Below are 21,665 nucleotides of genomic sequence, written 5' to 3'. Positions count from 1 at the left end.
GAGAAAATCCAAGGAAAAAAGGAGTTCAGGAGGTCTGGCAGTCTGAGACACAATATTAAAGGTGTAAAGGAAAGAGAGGAAGACTAGTATGAGGCCAGTATGGCTCCAGCAGGAACTCTTTAATGATCTGAGAATCCTACAGAAAGTGGAAATGTGAACCCATTGCTAAGGAGAGGTACAAGAGAATAGCACAAGCAGGTAAGGACAAAATCAGAACGGTAAGGCACAAACTGTATTACAGGTAGCAAGCAAACTAAAAGGCAATAGGAAGAGAGTCTATAAATACATTAGGAGCAAGAGAAAGTCAGAGTAACATGTAAGCCCTCTACTTTAGTGGGGAAGGAAAGCTAATAATGCATGAAATCAAGAAGGCTGAGGTGTCTAATGCCTATTTTGCTTCAATCTTCACTAAAAAGGTTAATTATGACCAGATACTCAATGCAATTCACATTAAGATGGGGGAAAGAACATGTTAAAGAATATTTAGGTAAATTAGATTATTCAAGTCATCCTGGAGTACTTAAAGACCTAGCTGAAGTAATCTTGGAGCTGTTAGTAATTATCTTTGAGAACTCCCAGAGATGCTAGAGGACTGGGGAAGGACAAACAGTACCTATCTTTTAAAAGGGGAACAAAGTGGACCCAGGGAATTATAGACTAGTCAGCCTAACTTTGATACCTGGAAAGATACTGGAACAAATTATTAAACAATCATCTTGTAAGCAGCTATAGTGTAATTAGTAATAGCTCAAATAGTTTTGTCAAGAACAAATCGGGTTGAACCAACCTAATTTCCTTCTTTGACAGGCTTAGTGGTCTAAGGGAGCGAGAGGAAGCTGTAGACATATCTTGATTTTTAGTAAGGCTTTTGATGGAGTCCCCTATGACATTCTCATAAGCAAATTAGGGAACTGTGGGCTACATGAAATTACTGTAAGGTGGGTGCACAACTTGCTGAAAACTTGCACTCAGATTTACTACAGTTTGACAGCAAACCATGGGTGTCAACTAGGAGGACATATCTAGCAGGATCCTGCAAGGGTCTGCCTTGGGTCTGGTACTATTCAATATTTTCATTAAATGATGTAGATAATGGCATGGAGAGTATGTTTATAAAATTTGCAGATAACACCAAGCTGGGAGAGGTTGCAAGCATGTTGGGGGACAGGGTTTGAATTCAAATGACCTTGACAAATTGGAGAATTGGTCTGAAATCAACAAAGACAAGTGCAAAGTACTACACTTAAGAAGGAAAAATCAACTACACAATGGGGAGAAACTGGATTGTACCACTGAAAAGGATCTGGGGGTTATAGTAGATCCCAAATTGAGTATGAGCCAATGTGCTGCAGTTGGGAAAAAGGCTAACATCGTTCTGGGGTGTATTAACAGGCATGTCGTCTCTAAGACATGGGATGTAATTGTTCTGATCTACTCTGCACTGGTGAGGCATCAGATGGAGTGCTGTTTCCAATGCAAGGAATTATATGGACAAATTGGAGAGTGTCCACAGAAGAGCAAAAAAAAATGACAGGTCAGGTTTTCTAAACCCTTTTATGTGGAAAGGTTAAAAAACCGGGCCTGTTTAGCCTGGAGAAAAGACAACAGAAGAGAGACCTGACAACAGTCTCAAATCTGTTAAGGGCTTTCTGTCCTTCCTTTGTTGTTCAAATTGTACCATCTCAAGCTTTCATGCTGCCACAATGATTTGAGAATTGTGATGTCAGTTGTTTAGAGACTAGAAGACTCCCCTCTCTTATACACCACCTCAGCTCCTCTTGCTTTATTTTCCATCCATTTGCTCAGCTCTGCTGGCTGGTCTTTTAACTTCCGTGTCTCATCCGCGTAGTCTTGTTGCAGAATCGTTCTTTTACTGAATTCTCTTCTTTAATTCTTTCCTCTCTTCAACAAGTCTCCATGTATTCTCCTCTCTGAGTTCGTCTCGCTCCCACTGCCGGCCTGGCTGCACCCTTACTTGCTTCTTTTAGACGCTGCCCCGGCTCTGCCATGTCGCCCGTCAGTATCTGTCATTCTTAAGATCTGGGGCTGGGTTGCAGCTTGAAATGAGCTGTGCCCGGGGCCAGCTCTATGCTGGCTGACGAGTCGTTACTTCTTCGTGGGGCAGCTCTTCGTCTGCCCTAGGGTGAGCCCCGGCCCAGCCCCTGTGCCATAACTGCCTGGCTGAGTCTGCCTAGCTCCGGCCATGCTGGAACACCCGATGTCTGGTAGCGGATAAACCCTTTAACCGGAAAGTGGCACTTTAAACGGGAGATTTCTAGAGCCTTTGGGGCATATGGGTGCAGGCCTTCCCGCCCCAGCACCCCAAAGCCTTCGGCCACAATGAATTCAGCTCACAAGACGGCAGGGAGGCAGGTTGGGGCTGAACATTATCCCCACCGTAGGGCTGGGGGAAGAGAGGCAGAGATGAAGTGACTTACCTGAGGTCATACAAAGAGTCAGGCAGAGCTGGGAATGGAAGCCAGGAGTCCTGGCTCCTCCCCATCCCCCTCCCCGAGCTGGGGAGAGAACCCAGGAGTCCTGGCTTCCCCCACCCCAGACTCCTCCCTGAGCTGGGGAGAGAACCCAGGAGTCCTGGCTCCTCCCCAGCCGCCTCCCCGAGCTGGGGAGAGAACCCAGGAGTCCTGGCTTCCCCCCACCCCCCTCCCCGAGCTGGGGAGAGAACCCCGGAGTCCTGGCTCCTCCCCAGCCCCCTCCCCGAGCTGGGGAGAGAACCCAGGAGTCCTGGCTCCTCCCCAGCCCCCTCCCCGAGCTGGGGAGAGAACCCAGGAGTCCTGGCTTCCCCCCCACCCCAGCCCCCTCCCCGAGCTGGGGAGAGAACCCAGGAGTCCTGGCTCCCAGGCCCCGCCCCTCCCTGAGCCAGAAGGACCCCCGGACCCTGCTCACGCTCGCTCCCCCGCCCCTTCCCCGGCATCACGTGGGCCCAGCCCCTGGCCGCTCCCGGCCCGGCTTCGGAGGCCCCGCCCCTCCCCGCCGGTGAGCTCCGCCCCCAGGCGGGCCGGGCCGGGGCGGGAGCGAGCGCGGGGAGCCGCCGCTAGAGGCAGCCGGGCGGCCGCGGCGGGCAGCATGGAGGAGGAGAGCGGCTACGGTGAGCGCGGGGGCCGGGGGGGGGAACCGGGCTGTGGCGGGGAGCGCTGCCCCCTGGGCACTGCTAGGGGCTGGGGGGGTATAGGGCAGTGCAATGGGGGGCAGTGCAGGGGGGCTGGGGGGGTATAGGGCAGTGCAATGGGGGGCAGTGCAGGGGGGCTGGGGGGTATAGGGCAGTGCAATGGGGGGCAGTGCAGGGGAGCTGGGGGGTATAGGGCAGTGCAATGGGGGGGCAGTGCAGGGGGGCTGGGGGGTATAGGGCAGTGCAATGGGGGGCAGTGCAGGGGGGCTGGGGGGGTATAGGGCAGTGCAATGGGGGGGCAGTGCAGGGGGGCTGGGGGGTATAGGGCAGTGCAATGGGGGGCAGTGCAGGGGGGCTGGGGGGTATAGGGCAGTGCAATGGGGGGCAGTGCAGGGGGGCTGGGGGGTATAGGGCAGTGCAATGGGGGGCAGTGCAGGGGGGCTGGGGGGGTATAGGGCAGTGCAATGGGGGGGCAGTGCAGGGGGGCTGGGGGGTATAGGGCAGTGCAATGGGGGGACTGTGGGGGGGCTGGGGGGTATAGGGCAGTGCAATGGGGGGCAGTGCAGGGGGGCTGGGGGGTATAGGGCAGTGCAATGGGGGGCAGTGCAGGGGGGCTGGGGGGTATAGGGCAGTGCAATGGGGGTACTGCGGGGGGGCTGGGGGGTATAGGGCAGTGCAGGGGGGCTGGGGGGGTATAGGGCAGTGCAGGGGGGCTGGGGGGGTATAGGGCAGTGCAATGGGGGCAGTGCAGGGGGGCTGGGGGGGTATAGGGCAGTGCAATGGGGGGCAGTGCAGAGTCAGGGGTGGGAGGTTATAGGGCTGTGGAATGGGGGGCAGTGCAGGGGGGCTGGGGGTATAGGGCAGTGCAATGGGGGGCAGTGCAGGGGGGCTGGGGGTATGGGGCAGTGCAGGGGGGCTGGGGGGTATAGGGCAGTGCAATGGGGGGCAGTGCAGGGGGGCTGGGGGTATGGGGCAGTGCAGGGGGGCTGGGGGGTATAGGGCAGTGCAATGGGGGGCAGTGCAGGGGAGCTGGGGGGTATAGGGCAGTGCAATGGGGGGACTGTGGGGGGGCTGGGGGGTATAGGGCAGTGCAATGGGGGGCAGTGCAGGGGGGCTGGGGGGTATAGGGCAGTGCAATGGGGGGTACTGCGGGGGGGCTGGGGGAGTATAGGGCAGTGCAGGGGGGCTGGGGGTATAGGGCAGTGCAATGGGGGGCAGTGCAGGGGGGCTGGGGGTATGGGGCAGTGCAGGGGGGCTGGGGGGTATAGGGCAGTGCAATGGGGGGCAGTGCAGGGTCGGGGGGTGGGTGGGTATAGGGCTGTGGAATGGGGGGCAGTGCAGGGTGGTGGGGGGGATAGCTGCCCCCTAGGCACTGCCAGGGGTTGGGGCTGCTGGGCTGGGGGGCAGTGAGGGAGGGGGCCCCCCCAGTGTGGGGAGCGAGGCAAGGATCACTTTCCTTGGCTTGGGAAGAGTGGTGGGGCGTGTGGGGAGGACTGGAGGACAGCTGCACGGGCAGATGCTGTAGGCTGTTCCCTGTGGGTCACCCCCCAGGCCGGGCTCTCTGTGTCTGAAGTCTGGCACTGCCCCAGCTGCCACTCAACAGCTGGGCACATGGGCTCTCACCAGTAACCGGGTGTGTTTTCTCTAGTGCCTTTCTGTGGCTGCATTTGACACTCCTTGCTGTTTCCTGTTGCTGCAAGTGATCGCCTGGGTACTTTCCTCTGGCAAAGCTCTAAGCATGGGGGCAGGAGCATAAGGGGGTCTGGGGAGCTCAGAGCTCTGCTTGAGTGGGCTGTGGGCACCCCTGCTCAGGCTGCTCTCTGGTCACCCCCGGGCAGGCCTGTCACCAAGCTCTGCTTGTGCGAAACCCCAAACTGCAGTTCTGGCAGCAGGGAGCAGATGATCTCAGGTCTATGGCCATGTGCTCAGGTCGCAGAAATAGTTGTGTCTGGCGGGCATGACACGACATGCTGCTTAAACCCTGGCTAAGCTGAAAGGTGGGTCACTAAATGGGGAGTGAGAGGACCGGTCCCAGGGGACTTGGCTGTTTAAATGAGGAATGTGTAGCTTGCAATGAGCTGCAGGCAGGGGGAGAACAGACCCCAAGATGGCCTGGGATGGGGGAGGTTGAGCATGAAAACACCTTGAATTGGTTGAGGAGAGGGAGGCTGGGGGTCTAATCAGTGTGCCCAGCCTGCTGTGGCTTTGGGTGTCACGTTCCTAGTAACCTGGACTACAAAGAGGAGTTTGGGCCTGAACTCTCCAAAGCTGTGAAATGCAGGGTTTGAGCGGACCCCTCTCCCTGTGCCCCCCAGCAGGCCTGTGTATTGTGGGAGCTGACCATGTACACGATCACCAGGTAGGTGGGCTATCATGCCTAGAGGTGCGTAGGTGAGGTGAGGACAGAGTAGCAGGGCTAACTGAACAGCTTGTCTTTGCTTCACTTGGCTGCTCACTTCACTTCCGGACAGAGTGCACTGTTGTGAGCTTGCAGTTTTAATTAAAGTTTTCGTGGAGTACAGCTGTAGGAGGCTGGGGGGAGAGTTCTCTCTCTTAAACCCCCCTGGCTCTTTTCTAGTTAAAGGACAGCTTGTTTTTTAAATCCAAATTCCCTCTTGGCTGGAATCTCTCTGCGACATCCTTGCAGCAAGTCAGTGAATTAGTATGTATGACCCAGTTGTCAGCATGAACCCAACCTTCATGCTAGCAGCTCCAACACAGACCTGTTTAAATTATCCTCTTACGCTGCTGCAACATCTCTCATCCTGCAGACTGCACCAGGATTTCTTAACCCCCCTTTGGAGGCAATTGCCCTTGAGTATCTTTGGCCTTTCAGATTTAGGGGACTGGAGTGAACTGGCTGGTGCTCTGTGGTGATGTTGGCGAGATTCCTCTCTTCACTTGGTTTCTGAATGTTATGAAATTCATATCTCAGGGAGCGTGGACTTCCCTAGTGAGTCACTGGGGCCTGGTGTTGATGTCACTGGGGCCTTGGGTGTGTTGGTGGGGTAGCGGTTCTCAGCTCCCTGTGTAGATTACTCTCTTGGTGGGAGTGGCTAGGTAACAAACAGCGCCTGTGTCTACACACCTGCTAGTGTTGCTTTTGTTCCTGACTCATTCAGGGAAATGGTTGCTGTGCGTGGAGGCTCAGGTGGTTTCTGCTGTAGTCCTGGATGCCTCGTCTGGTGAAAGCAGAATGGTGCTGGCCTAAGCCAAGTGCAGCTGCTTTCCCTCCAGAGTGCACTGGAAGTGCTGGATTAGGGCTGCGGTGGTAATCTCTTTCAGGCAAGTGGCAGGCTGCCCATCCCTGCTCTGAATGTTGTTAGGATCTGTGAATTCCAACCTGGGCAGCGTTGCTGCTTGCCATGTGCATGGAGAAGGACCCAGAGTTCTTGTTTGGCTGGTGCAGCTGCATGCAGAGGGAGGGACCTGGGCTACCGGTGACTATCAGCAGCTCTCAGGAGGCAGCTGATGGAAGAGCCCGGTGTTCGCAGGACAGTGCCACCCGTGCACCCCAAAACTCCTCCGGATGAGCTGCTGGCCCCTGGGATTCACGCACCCCAAGTGCCCCACTGGGACTGTGGAGGTGACCCCATCAGATGTGTTCCGGGTTCAGAAGCTCCGGATTCTTGCTCCGAGACTGTTCTTCCTCCCAGTCTATGGTGCCTGAGAGGTGGCTTAGAGGCTGAGGAATTCTGCCTTGATGCACCATCCCCGGTGGCATGTAATGACTTTTTGAGCATAGACTAGGCGGTGCCAGCAGGCTGTGGAGAGGAGCCTGCTCTGCCTGCCCTCTGTGGGCTGAGTAATGGACCAGTTCACTGCTCTGTAGCTTTTCTTTCTACCGATAGATCTGGGCAGAAGAAACTCAATCTGCCCTACAAAGCATCCTGCCCATTCCAGCAGCTATCGGGAACATGCTAAGCCAGGCAGGTCTGGGTGATCTGTATTGCAGCAAGGGGCAGAGAGTCCATGGCCTGGCTAGGGCATGCACACTATGTTCCAATCCTGGGACGTGGCAGGGCAGCAGGCGAGGTGTCCCCAGCACACTGCTGCTGTTATAGTGTGGCAGGCAAGGGGGTTCTTGGTCTTTCTCTCCATTATAATAAGTGAGGCTCAGTGGGTTTGTTCAGCAGCCAGTGGATTCAAAGTGAGCCTGCTGCCAACAGACAGGTGCCCTTGTGGGACTGCTGGGTGCTGTTCTGTGCCAGCTGCTGACACTGCTTAAGAAATGCTCCCTTTGTTTGCTTACAGGGAAGCTAACTATTCCAGGTTGTGCATGTGAGCTGTATCCTCTGCTAGGCCAGCTTGGGGGGTGAGCCAAGGCGTGTGGAAGGGTGCCACGTGCCCAGGGTTATAACCTCCAATCCACATGCAGTCTGCAGTGGAAGGAATTATCCAGGGAGGCTTGGAGTGTGCATCTCAGCAGGTTTGGTTACTTCCTGGTATTCCCACTCTGTGTGCTGTGCTGGGTTCTCGCAGGAGCCTCGGGGAGGGAAGGATGAGAAGACCGGAGAGATGGGGCTAAAATTAAGCTTTTCTCTGACTGTTTTTTTTTTTTTTTTGCTGTCACTTCAGACAGCATCCTCCAGGGAGCAGTCTCAGCAGCACGTGCCCTGCTCCCACCCAGACTATGTCTAGATTATCTGCATCATGTCCTGGGAACAGAGAGAGAGAAACTGCTGTTTGTGTTCATGAAACCAAGCCCACATCCTGTGCAGCTGCTGTTCACAATCCTTTGGTCTGTTACCCCACAAGTGGGCCCGGCTGGCTCGTGTTCGTGCCCCTCTCAGTTCCTTTTCTGTCATCTCAAAGTTGTGACACTGGCTGTCCCCTCTGCCCTAGCAGCTCTGGCTGGGACTGATGCTTCATGTTATGGTGGCTCTCAGAAGCTATCAGTGATGCTGAAACTGACTGGCTCTCTGGGCTTCTCCTTTCAAGCTGCTCTCAAAATAAACCAAGAAACCAGCCAAAATCTCTAGTTTTGACCATTGCCGACAGGGATCTATGATTTCAGACTGGAGGGATGTGACTAGACCTCCCTTCACGCTCACCTAGCTGTCCTTCTCCAGGGGCTCCCATGCTGACCTGCCTTTTGTGCTATGACTCCTCTGTCCCAATGCAGCCAACAGCATCTGAAGTTAGCTCTGAGCCTGGCTGTGTCTGACACAGCAGAACAGTAGGTTTTGGATTGTCTTGTCACCCAGATGATACAACCATAGCTTCCTGTCCCCTGGGCTGCAGGACTCCACTGCCTGCATCTTCCCTCGCTGCTCCGCCTGCCTTGCATTCAGCTGATGCTTCTGAACGCTGGCTGAATTTAAACTCCCAACCAATGCTCCTCAAACCCTTCCAGGGCAGGAGCTGGGCTGGAATTTCATAGTGTCTGTTGAGCTGAACTTCTTGCAGACAGCAGCTGCCAGACAGCACCCCTTTGCAGCTGATCTCCGCCACCTGCCATGCACAATGTGATCATGCTCTAGGCAAATACAGACCTGGGCCAGGTCGTGCAATTTTTTTGTTTTAAGTAAAAGGCGAAAGATTTATACAATCTGAAGAGAAACCAGGTAGTCCAATTTCCCAGCTCCTCCAGAACTATCGGAGCAAGAGGTGAGGTGGCTCTGAGACTCTGCCACGCAGCTTCTCTGGCTGCAGGCTCTGTCACTTCTAATCTATTGAACACTTTACATTGAATTCCCAGCTCTGCCAGGGCCTTCCTCGGTCTCTGCAGCTGGACCCCTTGTACTTTAATGTCTCTGGGGGGGGGGTCCAGGCCAGTACTTAATGGGCAATCTCCACGGTGCACCTCGGTGTTGAGGACAGGGGCTGGTGAGTCAGCTGGTGGCGATCTTCCTTGGGCGCTAGCACTCACCCCGTGGAGCTGGCGGCGCTGTGCGGCTCCAGGGGCTGGTCTGAAGAGATGTGAAACTGAGATCCTGACTCTGACCCTTGCGTGCTTACAGTGTGGCGAGAGGTTGCCAGGGGCCACAGACTTGGCAAAAACCCACCTGTAAAAATCCAGCCAGGTTGCTGACGGCCACGCTTTGCTGGTTGACCAAAGCGGCTGCTCCCAGATAATGATAGACCACTATCCTGGGATCTGTAGAAGTCCATTTTTCTTGAGAGCCAGGGTTGTCTTCCACAGCACCCGGGCCAAACTCCCGTGGGCTAATTCTGTTCTGCCTTCCTAAACTGCCCCTGCAGTTCCAGGCCAGTATGGTGCTGCTCTTCCTGTTTGAAATCCTTGTGCAGTGTAGCAGAGCTGCCACGTTGCACCCCAGAAGTGTCTGCATTTTGGTGATGCATGAGTAGATCCCCATGTGTTTACATTTTGGTTTAGTTTGGAAAGCACTTGGATCTCTTGGGACATTTTGTTCTCTCTAGGGCCCCTCAGCACAGGCACCGGCAAAGCAGTCAGTGTAGCTGGAGAGTACAGAGCCAGAGTTTTCTTGTGGCAGGTGACTGGGTTTTGTGTGGCCAGAGAGCTTGCAAATCCATCGCTAGCCTGGCCACCCACTATGGTAAGTGGCTCACCATTAGCTCTCTAGTCCACAGCTAGCCAGGGAGCCCAGCACCCTCGAGTTTTCTCTGCCGCCTGTGTCTGTCTCCAATGCGAGGCGGTTCCCAGCCTAACGCTGGGACATCATGGTCTGTCTCCTGTGCCAGCGGCCCTTTGTGCTGCTCAGGGAGCTAGTTAACACAGCAGGCTAGGTGCCAGGGCCCTTGCATTAACCCGGGCCCTCTGCTGTGGTGGAGACAGGCTGCACCTTTGCCTGGGGACACTTGTCACTAGGGCCCTCTTTTTCCTAAGGGACAGTGAAGGGCCCCTCTCTGGCCAGGCAGGGGTCTGTGTCCTGGCCCCTTGCGAATGGTGTGATTCTGCTGATGCTGTACTTCTGCCTCTCTGCACACGTGGTGTGTGACCTTCCCCCAGCTGCTTGCCTCAGCACAGAGCAAATCCCTGGGTCAGCAGCTGGTGGCATGGCTGTGTCTCTCTGGGACCATGTGGCTCTTTTCTCCTCCGCTGCACCGAGGGGGCTGCCCCATTGAAAGCGCTCCCCTTAGGGCACCAGCCCATGTTGGAGAGAGGTCAGAGAAGTGAATCACATTCACTCAAGGGCTCAGAGCTGAACCCCTGCAGTTTAGCTAGGCGATGGGGCTAACAGCGGGAGAAGGTCTGCAGGGGGTCCATGCCGGCTGTGAACACCACGGGCGGTGCCAGGTGTAAGTAACAAGGAACGTTGTTTTGCTGGCAGTTAATCGGGAAGTCTAGAGCTGTGGAGCGGCATCTCTCTGGCTTTAAATCTAACTAAATAATTGGGAGGAGAAGGAAATCAGGGCTGAGCACTGTGCCCTGCTGGGCTGGGGCATCAGAGAGTAGCCGACAGTGGGCGGAGGGGACTCAGAAGGGCTGTTCTGCTGGGTGCACTGACTTGTTGGCCAGGGCTGGCCCACGCCCCTCCCTCCGGCCTGTGGGTGCCAGGGCAGTGGACACTCCTGGCAGGGGATTGACCTGTAGTCCCACTGCACTCTGGGGTTACTGGCAGTTCGGGCTGTGGGGATGAAGGGATTTCTGTAAGTGGGGCTGATGCAGCCCTCTGGGGATGGGAGCGCAGGCCTGGGAGCAGGGTGGTGCTGCAGGAGCTGATGGAGAATAATTCAAAGGCACTTTCTGTGCTGGGAAGCCCTGTGGCTGGAGGACAGCAGGGATAGCAGCCCCACGCAGCTCCAATGTTCCCATCCCTCCTGGGCTCTCCCCTGCAACCATGTGGCTGTAACTCCGTGCCAGGGCGTACGGCAGCAGCATGAACGTCTGTTAGGGCCTCACCCCCAAGCCCCAGCCGTCACTTGCTGCTGGGAGCCCCCAGCAAGCCACTGAGCATCCTCTATAGCCAGCGATCTCGGGTGTGTTTAGCAAATATCCTGCGGCAGAGCTTAGAGGCCTGCACCAGCTTGGGTCCCGTGTGCAGCCTGTCAGCCCTACCCCAAAGAGCTGACCACATAGGACTCCAGGGGAATGGGACATGCTGGAGGGACAGGAGTGATGGAGAGTCAGGGTTGTGAGCAAAGGCTGCGGCACATGGGGCGGGCCGTGCAGCCAAGGTGCCACGTAGTGGAGCCAGAGCGTGCCCATCGGTACAGCTTGGTTCTCCTTCAGCTGGCTTAGCTCCATCTCTTCTTAGCTCAGGCTGTGCTTGTTCTAGTGAAACAGGAAAACTCACTCTGGCTCCTTCCCCGCTGCTGACGGGGGGTGAGCTGGGGCAGGGCGCACACTCAGGTTCCCTCCACAGGGCCTGCTGGCGTCTCCTTTCAGCAGTGCCGCTGTGGGGCCCTGCACAGGCCATTCCTAGCACTGAAGGGAGAGCAGGAGCCCAATCATCCCACTTACGAAGTGGCCAGTGGCAGCTCTTGCTAATTAGCATGGAGTCATTTGAACTTTCTTCTCTGGGTAGGGAGCCATGAGCAGCTCCGGCTCTTTACCCCCATGGGAGGTCATGCTGGCTGGGCCACCTCGGCATCCTGCAGGTTAAAGCCGTGGTGCCGGTGGGTGGCCAGAGTACTGTGTGAGCCTCACCCGTGTTTGTGGGCTTGCTAGAGATCCTGCCCAGCTTTCCGGGCGTGTGGAGAACTGCCGGTCAGTGCCAGGCCTGCTGCAATGCTGGGCCAGCAACCCCCTCCCTGCCCGGCAGAGCACCCTTCACCCAAGGGGAGGGGCTCACGGGGGTTGCAGGCATTTCTAATCCCAGCTGTTGAGCCCCTGAATTGTCCAAGCCCCACTCAAGTCTCAGCAGGGGCCTAGGGCTGTTCCCAGCCCATGGGGAGTTTGCCATTTTCTCTCTCCCCTTCCAGCCCTGAGCTTCTGGAACCCCAAATCCAGGAAACCCTGGCGTCTCCTCCCCTTATAAACCTGATCACACAGCCATAGCCCCCCGGTGCCCCAGCAATGCCCTGCGGAGCCGAGTCCTTCCCCAGGCCCGTGGCTGTCGCTGGCTGTGAGCACATCATGGGCCAGGCGTGACACAGCCAGACCCCTGGGATCTGGAGCAGCAGCACAGAGAGTTTTATTGGTTTAAATAAAACCTGCTGTGCACATGGGCGCCTACTGCTTCCTGTGAATTAAAGGGTTTTCTGCTTTCTTGCACTTCCAGTGTGTCATGGGGTCCTGTACTGGGGAAGCTGGAGGTCTTGGCTGCTGTCATCTGTGGGGTTTTGTTTGGGTTTGTGGGAGAAGTCCATTAGCTGTATGTTTCTTCTAATAAAATCAACCAGTGAAATAGCTGAGAGATAAATCCAGCCTGTAGGGTTCAGAGTTAACCACCTGCTGACCCCAGTGCGGTCAGCGCAAGCTTCGGGGATCTATTTTTTCAGACTCAGGCAGGCATCACAGCACAGGTTGTGTTTGGGTCACATCAGCAGGGTTTGTCTGGCCCCATCCCAGGGCCAGGCGTGTATCTTGTACAGTGGGTGCTCCCCGCTTTCTGGAGTGGGGTTTCATAGCACGGTTACGGGGGAATGCAGGACATTGCTGGGCCAGGCCCGCTGTGCCTGAGGCTGGAGCTGGGGTGAAGTTCACACCAGTTTTCTTCCCAAATGCCCCAGGCCAGGACCCTCGCTCAGAGAAACGTGGCCAGGTGGGTTGTGGGAAACAAGCTGGTGCCCAGTGCACAGGACACATCTTTGCCTTGGCTGAAGGAAGGAAGCTCAGGGTGTCTATTTGTGAGGTACAAACCTGTCCTGATTTCATATCAGCTGGAAGCTTCCCTGGCACACAGGGATGTTCCTACTGCAGCGGGATTTCCTCTGGCAGCTGACACTGGGCCTCGGGCAAGATACTGAGAGGACTGCGTGCGCTCTGTCACTGGCCCGAGTGTCGCGAGCACAACATGGCTTCTCCTGTGCCTGGCTCCTTCCTCAGCCTGAGCGTTTGCCCTTGAGTTGCTGGTGATGCTCAGGGTCGAGGCTCAGGCCTGTGGCAATGGCAGCGCTGGCCTCTGGGGAAATCAGAAGGTCAGGCGTGTAAGCCAGGGGGGCAGCATGCGGACCTCGCTGCCGCACTGCTCTTCCTGGGAACAGTCATTAACCTCTGTGCGTTTTCCCCACGTCTGCACAATCAAACTGCACCATTCGTCTCTTGCTGAGAGCTGCCCTGCAGGCCAAACTCCTGCCCCAAGTGCCCATGGGACCTCCTACCAGAGGTTCCCCCACAGCTGGTGCTCCTGCCCCACTTTCTGCAGGCATCTCCTACCTCCTTCCCTCTGATGTCTCCTCCAGGGAGCTCCTGGCTGCCCCTTCTGCTCCTGACTCTTCTAGCTGTGCTTCTGTGCAGTGGGCTCAGACCTCTCGGTTGCTTGGCAGATTCTGGGTGCAGTGGTAGCTCCAGGCCCTGGCCTTTGGTTCAGAGCTAGTTGCTTAGTGTCTTCTTGCTGCAGCAGCTGGTTAGTTCTGTGGGGTGGCGTCTCTCTGGGCTGCCTAGGCTGCCCTGTGATGCGCCCCAGCTCCCATGTCTGGAGGGGGAAACGCACCCGGCTTCATTGTTTCAGTCTCTTTGAGGCACGTGTGGAGCAGCAGCTGCAGGGGCCTGAGGGGCTCAGATGTGGGCGAGGGGGACAGGTGGCCAGGGCTGCAAGGTGCTGAGGGCTTAGGGCAAGAGGTGATGGGGAAGCAGGCAGCATCCATCCTTCCAGCTCTGCTGCTGCCCAGCCTTCCAGCGTGGGCTGAAGCTCCTAGGCCTGGCCTCTGTGGCTGGGTCCGAGCTGCCTCAGGACTCTCCCAACTATGCAGTGCATGGGCAGTTCAGCGCAGCTGTCCCAGGGCAAGGTGCTCACGAGCAGAGGATTTACATGGGGCATCACCCAGCCAGAGCCCCGGTCTCACTGGCGGGGAGGCGCGTGTGGGGCATCGGGGGTTCAGAGGGGCTGGGCAGACATTCTCCCTCCCTCTGCCCGTGCGAGATGCTCAAGCTGAGCCAGTGGGTCAGAGACATGGGGAGCATCCTCCTTCTGCTGCAGCTGGTGCACATCATGCTGGTGGCCGCCCTCGGCAGGGCTGGAGGGGAGCTAGCCACCCCCCACCTCCCATGCTCTCCCCACCTCCATCACTTCGGCTTGTGTGCCTTGTAGTTTTTTATGCACCTTCCCTTTATGCAGTGGTGGTTGCTATGCAACCACCGGGCTCACTGGATGCTTAAGGCTCTAATAATACAGAAGGCGAAAACTGACCTAGAAATCCCCCCGCTCCCCGGGGGCTGGAGCTGATAGGCTGGGGCAACTAAGGGGAAGTTCCCCAACTAACTGTCCTCTAAGTGGCTTTGAGCCCCCCCAGGAGCACCACCTGGGTTAGTTTTCGGGAGGGGAGCTGGGATTGGCTGGCCTCCTGCATGGGCTTCATCAGCTGGGAGCTTCCCGTTGCTAGATCATCAGTTCCTCTTGCTAGAGCCAGACCGGGGAACCCTCTGTCTGTCTCCCTCCTACTCCCTGCTTGGAGAGTCCTCAGCGGGTGCAGAGCCAGGGCTCTGGTCCTCCCTCTTCTGGCCGGTGCTCTGCCTGGCGTGAAGTGGGCACCTGCTGGGCCAGCTGTTCCTGCCCAGTGGCATTGGAGTAACACGGCACTCAGTCCCCACGGCCCCTGCAGCATGGGGACGGTCAGCGAGCTTTGTGCCTCGAGTTTCCAAGCCTTCCTGTGCCCCTCTGCGATCGCCAAGGCAGGTATGCGCGTTACCTCCCCCCTCTCCCTGTGCAGGGTGCAGGCAGCTGGGAAGCAGGCAGGATCCCAGGCTCCCGGGAAGCCCGTATGGAGCTTGCTGCTCTGCGCCCTTGTGGCTCTCGCTGACCGTAGTGCAGAGAGCACTCACTTGCCCTTCGTGTGCTGCCGGCTCCTGACCTTTCCCTGGGAGCTCCGGGCAGGGCTGCTGTGGGTGCCCCATTAGGGTGCTGAGCCATCCCTGCCAGGAGGGCATGGGGTTGCCAGGGGGCTGGCATAGCGCCACCCTGTCACACGGGTGCTGTGTGCAGTGCCCAGGACAGTGACTCACTCGTGAGGAGGGTGCCAGGAGTCTGAGACTGCTGCAGCCCCTCAGAGGGTCTGGACGGGCCCAGGGTTTCTCCCAAGCCGCACTCGGCATGTGTGTGCAGCGGTGGCATGGCCAGTCCTTGCTGCAGTACCCTGGGGCCTCCTCTCAGGAAGGATCAGGCTGCTTCTCAGCCCCTGTGCGGGGGGTGAGGTTGCTCTGCTGTCGGGCGTGGGAGTGATCACGAGTGTCGGGAGTTGCTGGGTGAAGTGTCCTTGGCTAAACCACAGAAACCAAATGCAGTGCAGCACTGAGACTGCCTGTTTCCATTGCTCCTTCGCACGAAGCCTCTGGGGTGGCACGTGAAGGGAGTGCAGGCAACCCTAGGTCCCAGTTGCTGATGTCTCTGGATTCCTGGTCTTGTCGTGGAGTGAGGGGGGTGGGGAAGGGTTGTCACCCTAGGGACCCATAGGGCATTTGACAGTGTCTGGCATCAGCCGTATGGATGAGGGGTGGGGGACCGGGCTGTAAGAGTTGACACTGTGTGCAGAGCTCCCATCTACTGGGTGCTTTTGATACCAAGCAGCTTTCAGGTCTCTAGGCTGGCATTGAAGTACCAGGCGTACAGGAAATAGGCATGACAGGGTCCTGCTCCCTGCAGAGCGCCTCAGCCTGGCTCTGACCCGCTTCCAGCTGGGCCTGTATGGAACATCTTGGGGTCAGCTCGGCGCTGTGTGTAGGGGACATGGCGCCTGCGATGGTCCGTGCATCCCAGGACACTGACCGTGTGTGCCAGGGCAGGCCTGCCATGCAGCCTGGGCCCCATGCTGGTGTCTCGGTGCATAGGGCGTGCTCCTGAGGGGCCCACGGCCGTCATTCCCTTCTGCTGGTTCCCTAGGGCATAGCAGTAGCTGGTGAGAGTCCCTGGGCCCGTCGGGCACTGACCTGAGTGTGGCATGAGTTTGAGGAGCCATCCCTGGGCTGGCAGAGGGTGGTGGCAGGGACCAGCTGCTGGGGAGGACTGTGAAGAGGGGACCGGCTCTCTGTCCCCCTCGGAATGGCTGTGTCCCCGTGGGCCTGCAGCGTCCAGGGCAGGAAGAAAGAGTCAAGGGCACACCGGGCATCAGTCTGTGATTCCACGAGGGGCTGAGGAGGGAGCCAACTGCCCTGCTGCCGAGGGGCAGAGACTGCTCCCTGGGCACCACTGGCTGCTCTCCTGGGAGCGTTACTGGCGCAGAGTTGTCTGCAGAGGCTGGTTTACCATTTGGCTGGCCTGAAAGGGGCGCTCTGGCTGCTTGTCACTAGCTGGGAGCAATGGGTCTGCCCCACACCCCCTCGGCCCCCTGCCTCCACCCCTCTCCTGTGCCAGAACCAGACAGGTGGAGGCTGCTTGCCCCGTCGCCAGTGTCTTGCAGTTTGCAGAGGACAGGGTGAGAGGTTGTCAGGCAGGAGCAGGGAGGCAGGTACGTGCTGAGCACCTGCTGGGGGGAGCATGGCTGATGGGTGGGACCCACAGCTCCCTGCTATCCTATCCTCTGCTATCCCACCCCTGGGCTTTCCGCAGCTCTGCCGGTACCCCTCAGTCATCACCAAAGCTCACCTGTGTTGCCAGGCAGATGTGTGCTGTGCCTGGCCATGACGGGCTAGATCCCCTTCCCTTCTGGCAGGTGGGTACGGGGTCTCCAGGGAGTCGGCTGGTGTTTTAAGCCCGGGCATTTGGGGGAAGCTCCTGTGACTGTTTCCCCCATTGGTCGCTGCCAGGCTCCAGGTGACGGCTGCTGCCTGGGGAGGCCTGCTTGTCAATGGGCCTGACTGTGGTTTAGTGCAGGCGTTGGCCAGACCGAGCCCTGGAGGTGGGGGCCAGAGGGGACCCAGGGCAGGCATCCCGCGGCTGCACTGCCATTCCTGCAGTTTGGGGAGATGCAGCTCATGTGACAGCCCCTCTGCTCTGCCCCAGCGGGCAGAAGGGGGTTCTTGCTTGGAAGGAGCTGGGGAGCCTGCAGCCAGAGCGCTGCGTGAGCCAGTGACCATGGTAACAAGTCCTCTGCTCAGCCGGGAGGCTGCGGGCAAAGAGCTGCTGCTTCTCCTTGGCCTGGGCAGGGCTCGGGCTGCTGTGCAGTGGCTGTGGGTGAAGAGGCGTGAGGGTGACTGAGGCCTGGCTGCCCATGGCCGGGGGTTACGCTGCGTGGCAGCTGAGCAGCCTGGGCCAGCCTGGCTGCAGGAGGGACCCTGGCAGCATCCCTGGTGCTGCCTGCATCCGCAGGGGGCCTCTGGCTGCAGCCTGTGGGAATAGCTCGCTCTGATGTAACCTTGGGACGTGCAAGGCGTAGTGAAAACAGGATGTGGTGGCCCTGAGCCTGCAGTGCTGAGGCAGCAGGCAGGGGTGGGAGGCGGGGCAGGAAGTTCCTCGGCAGTGGCTGGGAGGCCTGAGTGCCCCTGAGCTGGGGAACAGCCAGTGGGCAGTGGGACTGCTGTGTCTAGTGCCCGGCCTTGGCACATAGCAGCAGCTAAATCCTCCCTTTGCCATGTCTGGTCTTGGCCACCGAGCCCCCCGTTCCTCCGCACCCTCCTTGCCCCATGGCACTCCGAGGCTGATGCAGGCAGGACTCCCCAGGTGTCTGGGAACTGGGAAGGCCCTGGAAGATCATAGAATCATAGAATATCAGGGTTGGAAGAGACCTCAGGAGGTCATCTAGTCCAACCCCCTGCTCAAAGCAGGACTGATCCCCAATTAAATCATCCCAGCCAGGACTTTGTTAAGCCTGACCTTAAAAATGTCTAAGGAAGGAGATTCCACCACCTCCCTAGGTAACGCATTCCAGTGTTTCACCACCCTCTTAGTGAAAAAGCTTTTCCTAATATCCAATCTAAACCTCCCCCACTGCAACTTGAGACCATTACTCCTCGTTCTGTCATCTGCTACCATTGAGAACAGTCTAGAGCCATCCTCTTTGGAACCCCCTTCCAGGTAGTTGAAAGCAGCTATCAAATCCCCCCTCATTCTTCTCTTCTGCAGGCTAAACAATCCCAGCTCCCTCAGCCTCTCCTCATAACTCATGTGTTCCAGTCCCCTAATCATTTTTGTTGCCCTCCACTGGACTCTTTCCAATTTCTCCACATCCTTCTTGTAGCGTGGGGCCCAAAACTGGACACAGTACTCCAGATGAGGCCTCACCAATGTCGAATAGAGGGGAACGATCACGTCCCTCGATCTGCTCGCTATGCCCCTACTTCTACATCCCAAAATGCCATTGGCCTTCTTAGCAACAAGGATACACTGTTGACTCATATCCAGCTTCTCGTCCACTGTAACCCCAGGTCCTTTTCTGCAGCACTGCTGCCGAGCCATTCGGTCCCTAGTCTGTAGCGGTGCATGGGATTCTTCCGTCCTAAGTGCAGGACTCTGCACTTGTCCTTGTTGAACCTCATCAGATTTCTTTTGGACCAATCCTCCAATTTGTCTAGGTCCCTCTGTATCCTATCCCTACCCTCCAGCATATCTACCAGGGAAAGGAGGGGCCAAGCCCTGCTGCACTCCATCCTGTCAGCCACTCACAGGGTGTCATAGGTTGAGTTCTGCTTTCCCAACAAATGGCTCTCCCAAACCCTGTTGGCCCTGGTCAGTCCAGTCATGAGTTACCAAAAAGCAGGGCAGTGCTGTGCTTGGCTGGGGTCCTGCCCTGTGAGCTGGGTTCGCCTTCTACAGTATGTGTACGGAGTGCCACCATTCTGCCAAGCTGCCCTGAGCCCCCTAATGTCCATGGCCGGGGACAGATGGGATGGTGGTGAGCTCCCCCCAGGGCCCGTGCGGCTGGCCATGGGTAGAGACTCGCAGCATAGGTGGGTTTTGCTGGTGTGCTGGCGGGCCCAGCCCTATGATGGGTTTGCTCCCTGTAACCCAGCAACATGCTGCGGACCTGGCTGCCATGAGACATGCCAAACCCTGGTGCTCAGCAGGGTTTGGGAAAGCAAGGACACAGCTGGGTGATGACATCCCCAGTACAATCAATAACATTTAAAATAACCAGGCCTGTGGGCCAGGACAAACCCTCCTGCTTCAGGACGTGGGCCAGCCTCTGAGAGAGCGTGGGAAGAACTGTCCCTGGAGCAGGTCACCCCGTGCCTGCCTCCTGGAGGGCTTCTGCTTGCTGGGGGCTAGAGGGGCCCTGGGCTGACCCAGGCTGGCAGCGCCGATGTTCCTGTGTAACCAGCAGAGGGCAGCACAGGCCAAGGTGGGGCCCTGTGACTGGCGTGTCCCTCCCACTGGGGGGGCAGGATTTGTCCTCTTGCTCTGAGGTCTGGGCACAGGTGGCTCTCTGTGTCCCTGGGGGGGAGGGGGGCGGGGCATGGGCAGGAGCCAGCAATGCTACTTAGGGATGCAGCCAGTTAGTGTCTAGCAGGTCCTGCAGGTATCGGCCTGGGCCTTGTCGGTTAATGAGCTGGGGAAGGGGAGGAGAGCCAGCAATGCTAATGGGAGGGTCTGCCAGCACCCAGGGAGCAGCAGGACGACAGGGGGGCAGGAGGAGATGTAGGGAGAGGGGCTGGCAGGTGAGGTGTTGGAACAGTCACTGGAGGGAGTGCAGTGCCTGGGGCCAGCGAGCAAGACCTGGCCCCGAAGGAGATCCGGCTGCGTGTGCAGAGGCCTGATGTCCCAGAGCAGGGAGACATCAGTCCCCTCTGCAGACCCAACTCACCAGGATGCTGCACTCCCCTGTGAGCCCCTCCTCACTCGGGAGATGCAGGGAGAGGGGCTCTGAAAGGGCCTGGCGAGTGCCCAGAGGAGCAGCAGTGACCTGCCAGGGCTATGGCTAAGAGCTGAACTGGGGGAGGGGGAACCCCAAGGCAGTGGGCAGGCTGGGGAAGCCCATGGGGGAGGGGATCTGTGCCAAGGTTGGCCTCAAGCCAGGTCTCTCGCAGGCCTGGGGCTTGGCTGCTGTTATCCACAGTGTTCTGCATCTGAGGGTCTGAGCTGCAGGTATCCTCAGGGCCCGTCTGAGGGGACACGGCTGTTGGACACTTCGAAATCTCTCATGTCCCAGCAGTGTCCTTGGCACCCCTAGGTCCAAAACTGTCCCCCTCCCTATCCCTCGGGTCTGCTGAGCCCCCCAGGCAGGTTTGGATTTCCCATCCTCCAGAGATGTAGGCTGAAGCCCTGGACCCAGCTGTCTGGGGCGAGTAAAGCTGTTGTTGCCTAGGGCCCATGTAGCAGGGCAGAGCCTTTGCCCCAGACCCTGGGGTAGGAAAGCCCAGGGTGGCCATGGCAGGGCAGGAATGGTGTGCTCAGGCCCAGCCCAGGGTCTGGGGCAGATGCTGTGGGGCGGGTTGCATGTCTTGGGGCAGTGCCTGGGCCGGGATTCTGGCTTGGAGCACGGCGTGCTGAGCTGGGGATGGCTGGGAGCAGAGGGGTTAATGGCTGCTGACGGCAGGAACAGGGTGTTGGTACTGTAGCTCCGGCTGACGCCCGTCCGGCTGACAACTCACTGGCTCAGAGCGGCTGTGAGTCACTCCGGGAAGTGCAGTGAGCGGCAGGTGTCCCACCCTGCCTGGCCTGACGGAGCTAGCTAGTGCGGGAGCCGAGGACAGGACAGGCCCTGCAGGAGCACTGGCCAGGATGGTCCTCAGGACAGAGGAGGGGAGTGGTGAGTGGGCAGGGTGGGGGTGGCTTGCTTTATGTTCTTGGGGGGGGGGTCTCTGTGGCCCCCCCATATGGCTTTGTGACTCGAAGAGGGGCTTGGGGAACATCCGGGCCCCACTTCTCTGAGTGGTGGTAATGGGTGGGCTGTTGGGGAGGTGAGGGGGGCACTCCTGGGTCCCTCCTCTCCAGGGATTTCTGCTCCTGCCCTAAAACGCATGCTGGGCCTGAGTCCAGCCCTCCCCGTATGCCCGTTGTCAGTGCTGTACGGTGCCTGGCTGGCACTGCCCAAAGCACCCAGGAGGTCAGCTCCGCCCATGTCCTGGGTGCTAAGGAAGTATTGGTCCTACCTCTCTCCTATGTTGGAGATTGGAAGAGCACAGAGACCCTGACTGGGCCATCCAAGCCCTGCCGCAACCCCCTCACCACATCAGCTCCTGTGGACTGTGCTCTCCCCTGCCCCAGAGGGTAGCTCCATGGGGTGCTGCCTGCCCCCGTAGTAAACACTCTGACCCATGGGCTCACAGAGGCTCTACATGGGCATCCCAGTGGCTGTTCGTGGTTCGCTGGCCAAGGCAGCGCATGGGCAGCTTGTCAGGAGCTGAGTCTCTGCTCTCCTGCCCAGCGAAGGGTTATGGGTGCTGCGCCCTGGGAGAAGGCGTCTCTGGGTCCCTCCCAGCTGCAGGCTTCAGTGCGTCTCCAGGTCATGCTGCTGCTTGCCCCAAAGCGCCCAGCACCCTCCCAGCAGCTTGGAAGAACTGCGAGTGGAGCAGACAAGTCCCACGGGCCCTCCTTCCCAAGCTGTTGGGGAGGGGCTGGGGCTTGGCCTCTGCTGTCTGCAAGTTCCCCTCCCAGGCCCCCTTCACCCTGAATCTTGGGGGGATGGGTCCCTTTGAAAG

General features: G+C 58.2%; 1 protein-coding gene across 2 annotated transcripts in view; it reads left to right on the top strand.

Annotated features, from left to right (window-relative positions):
- The first annotated feature begins 2,996 nt into the window (after positions 1-2,996).
- CYTH1 (cytohesin 1) overlaps positions 2,997-21,665 on the top strand; it is a 42,800-nt gene continuing 24,131 nt past the window's right edge. The window contains exon 1 of one of the 2 annotated variants that reach the window (XM_073311827.2): positions 2,997-3,106. In XM_073311827.2, the coding sequence (XP_073167928.1) occupies positions 3,085-3,106 (22 nt within the window). In that variant the 5' untranslated portion in view covers positions 2,997-3,084. Of the gene's footprint in view, positions 3,107-20,622; positions 20,774-21,665 lie in introns of those variants that run through there. The other variant, XM_073311826.2, reaches the window with a different exon arrangement.

This window comes from Lepidochelys kempii, chromosome 14 (assembly GCF_965140285.1).
Source record: "Lepidochelys kempii isolate rLepKem1 chromosome 14, rLepKem1.hap1, whole genome shotgun sequence".
Taxonomy (NCBI): Eukaryota; Metazoa; Chordata; order Testudines; family Cheloniidae; genus Lepidochelys; species Lepidochelys kempii.
This window is presented reverse-complemented; position numbering and strand designations above follow the sequence as displayed.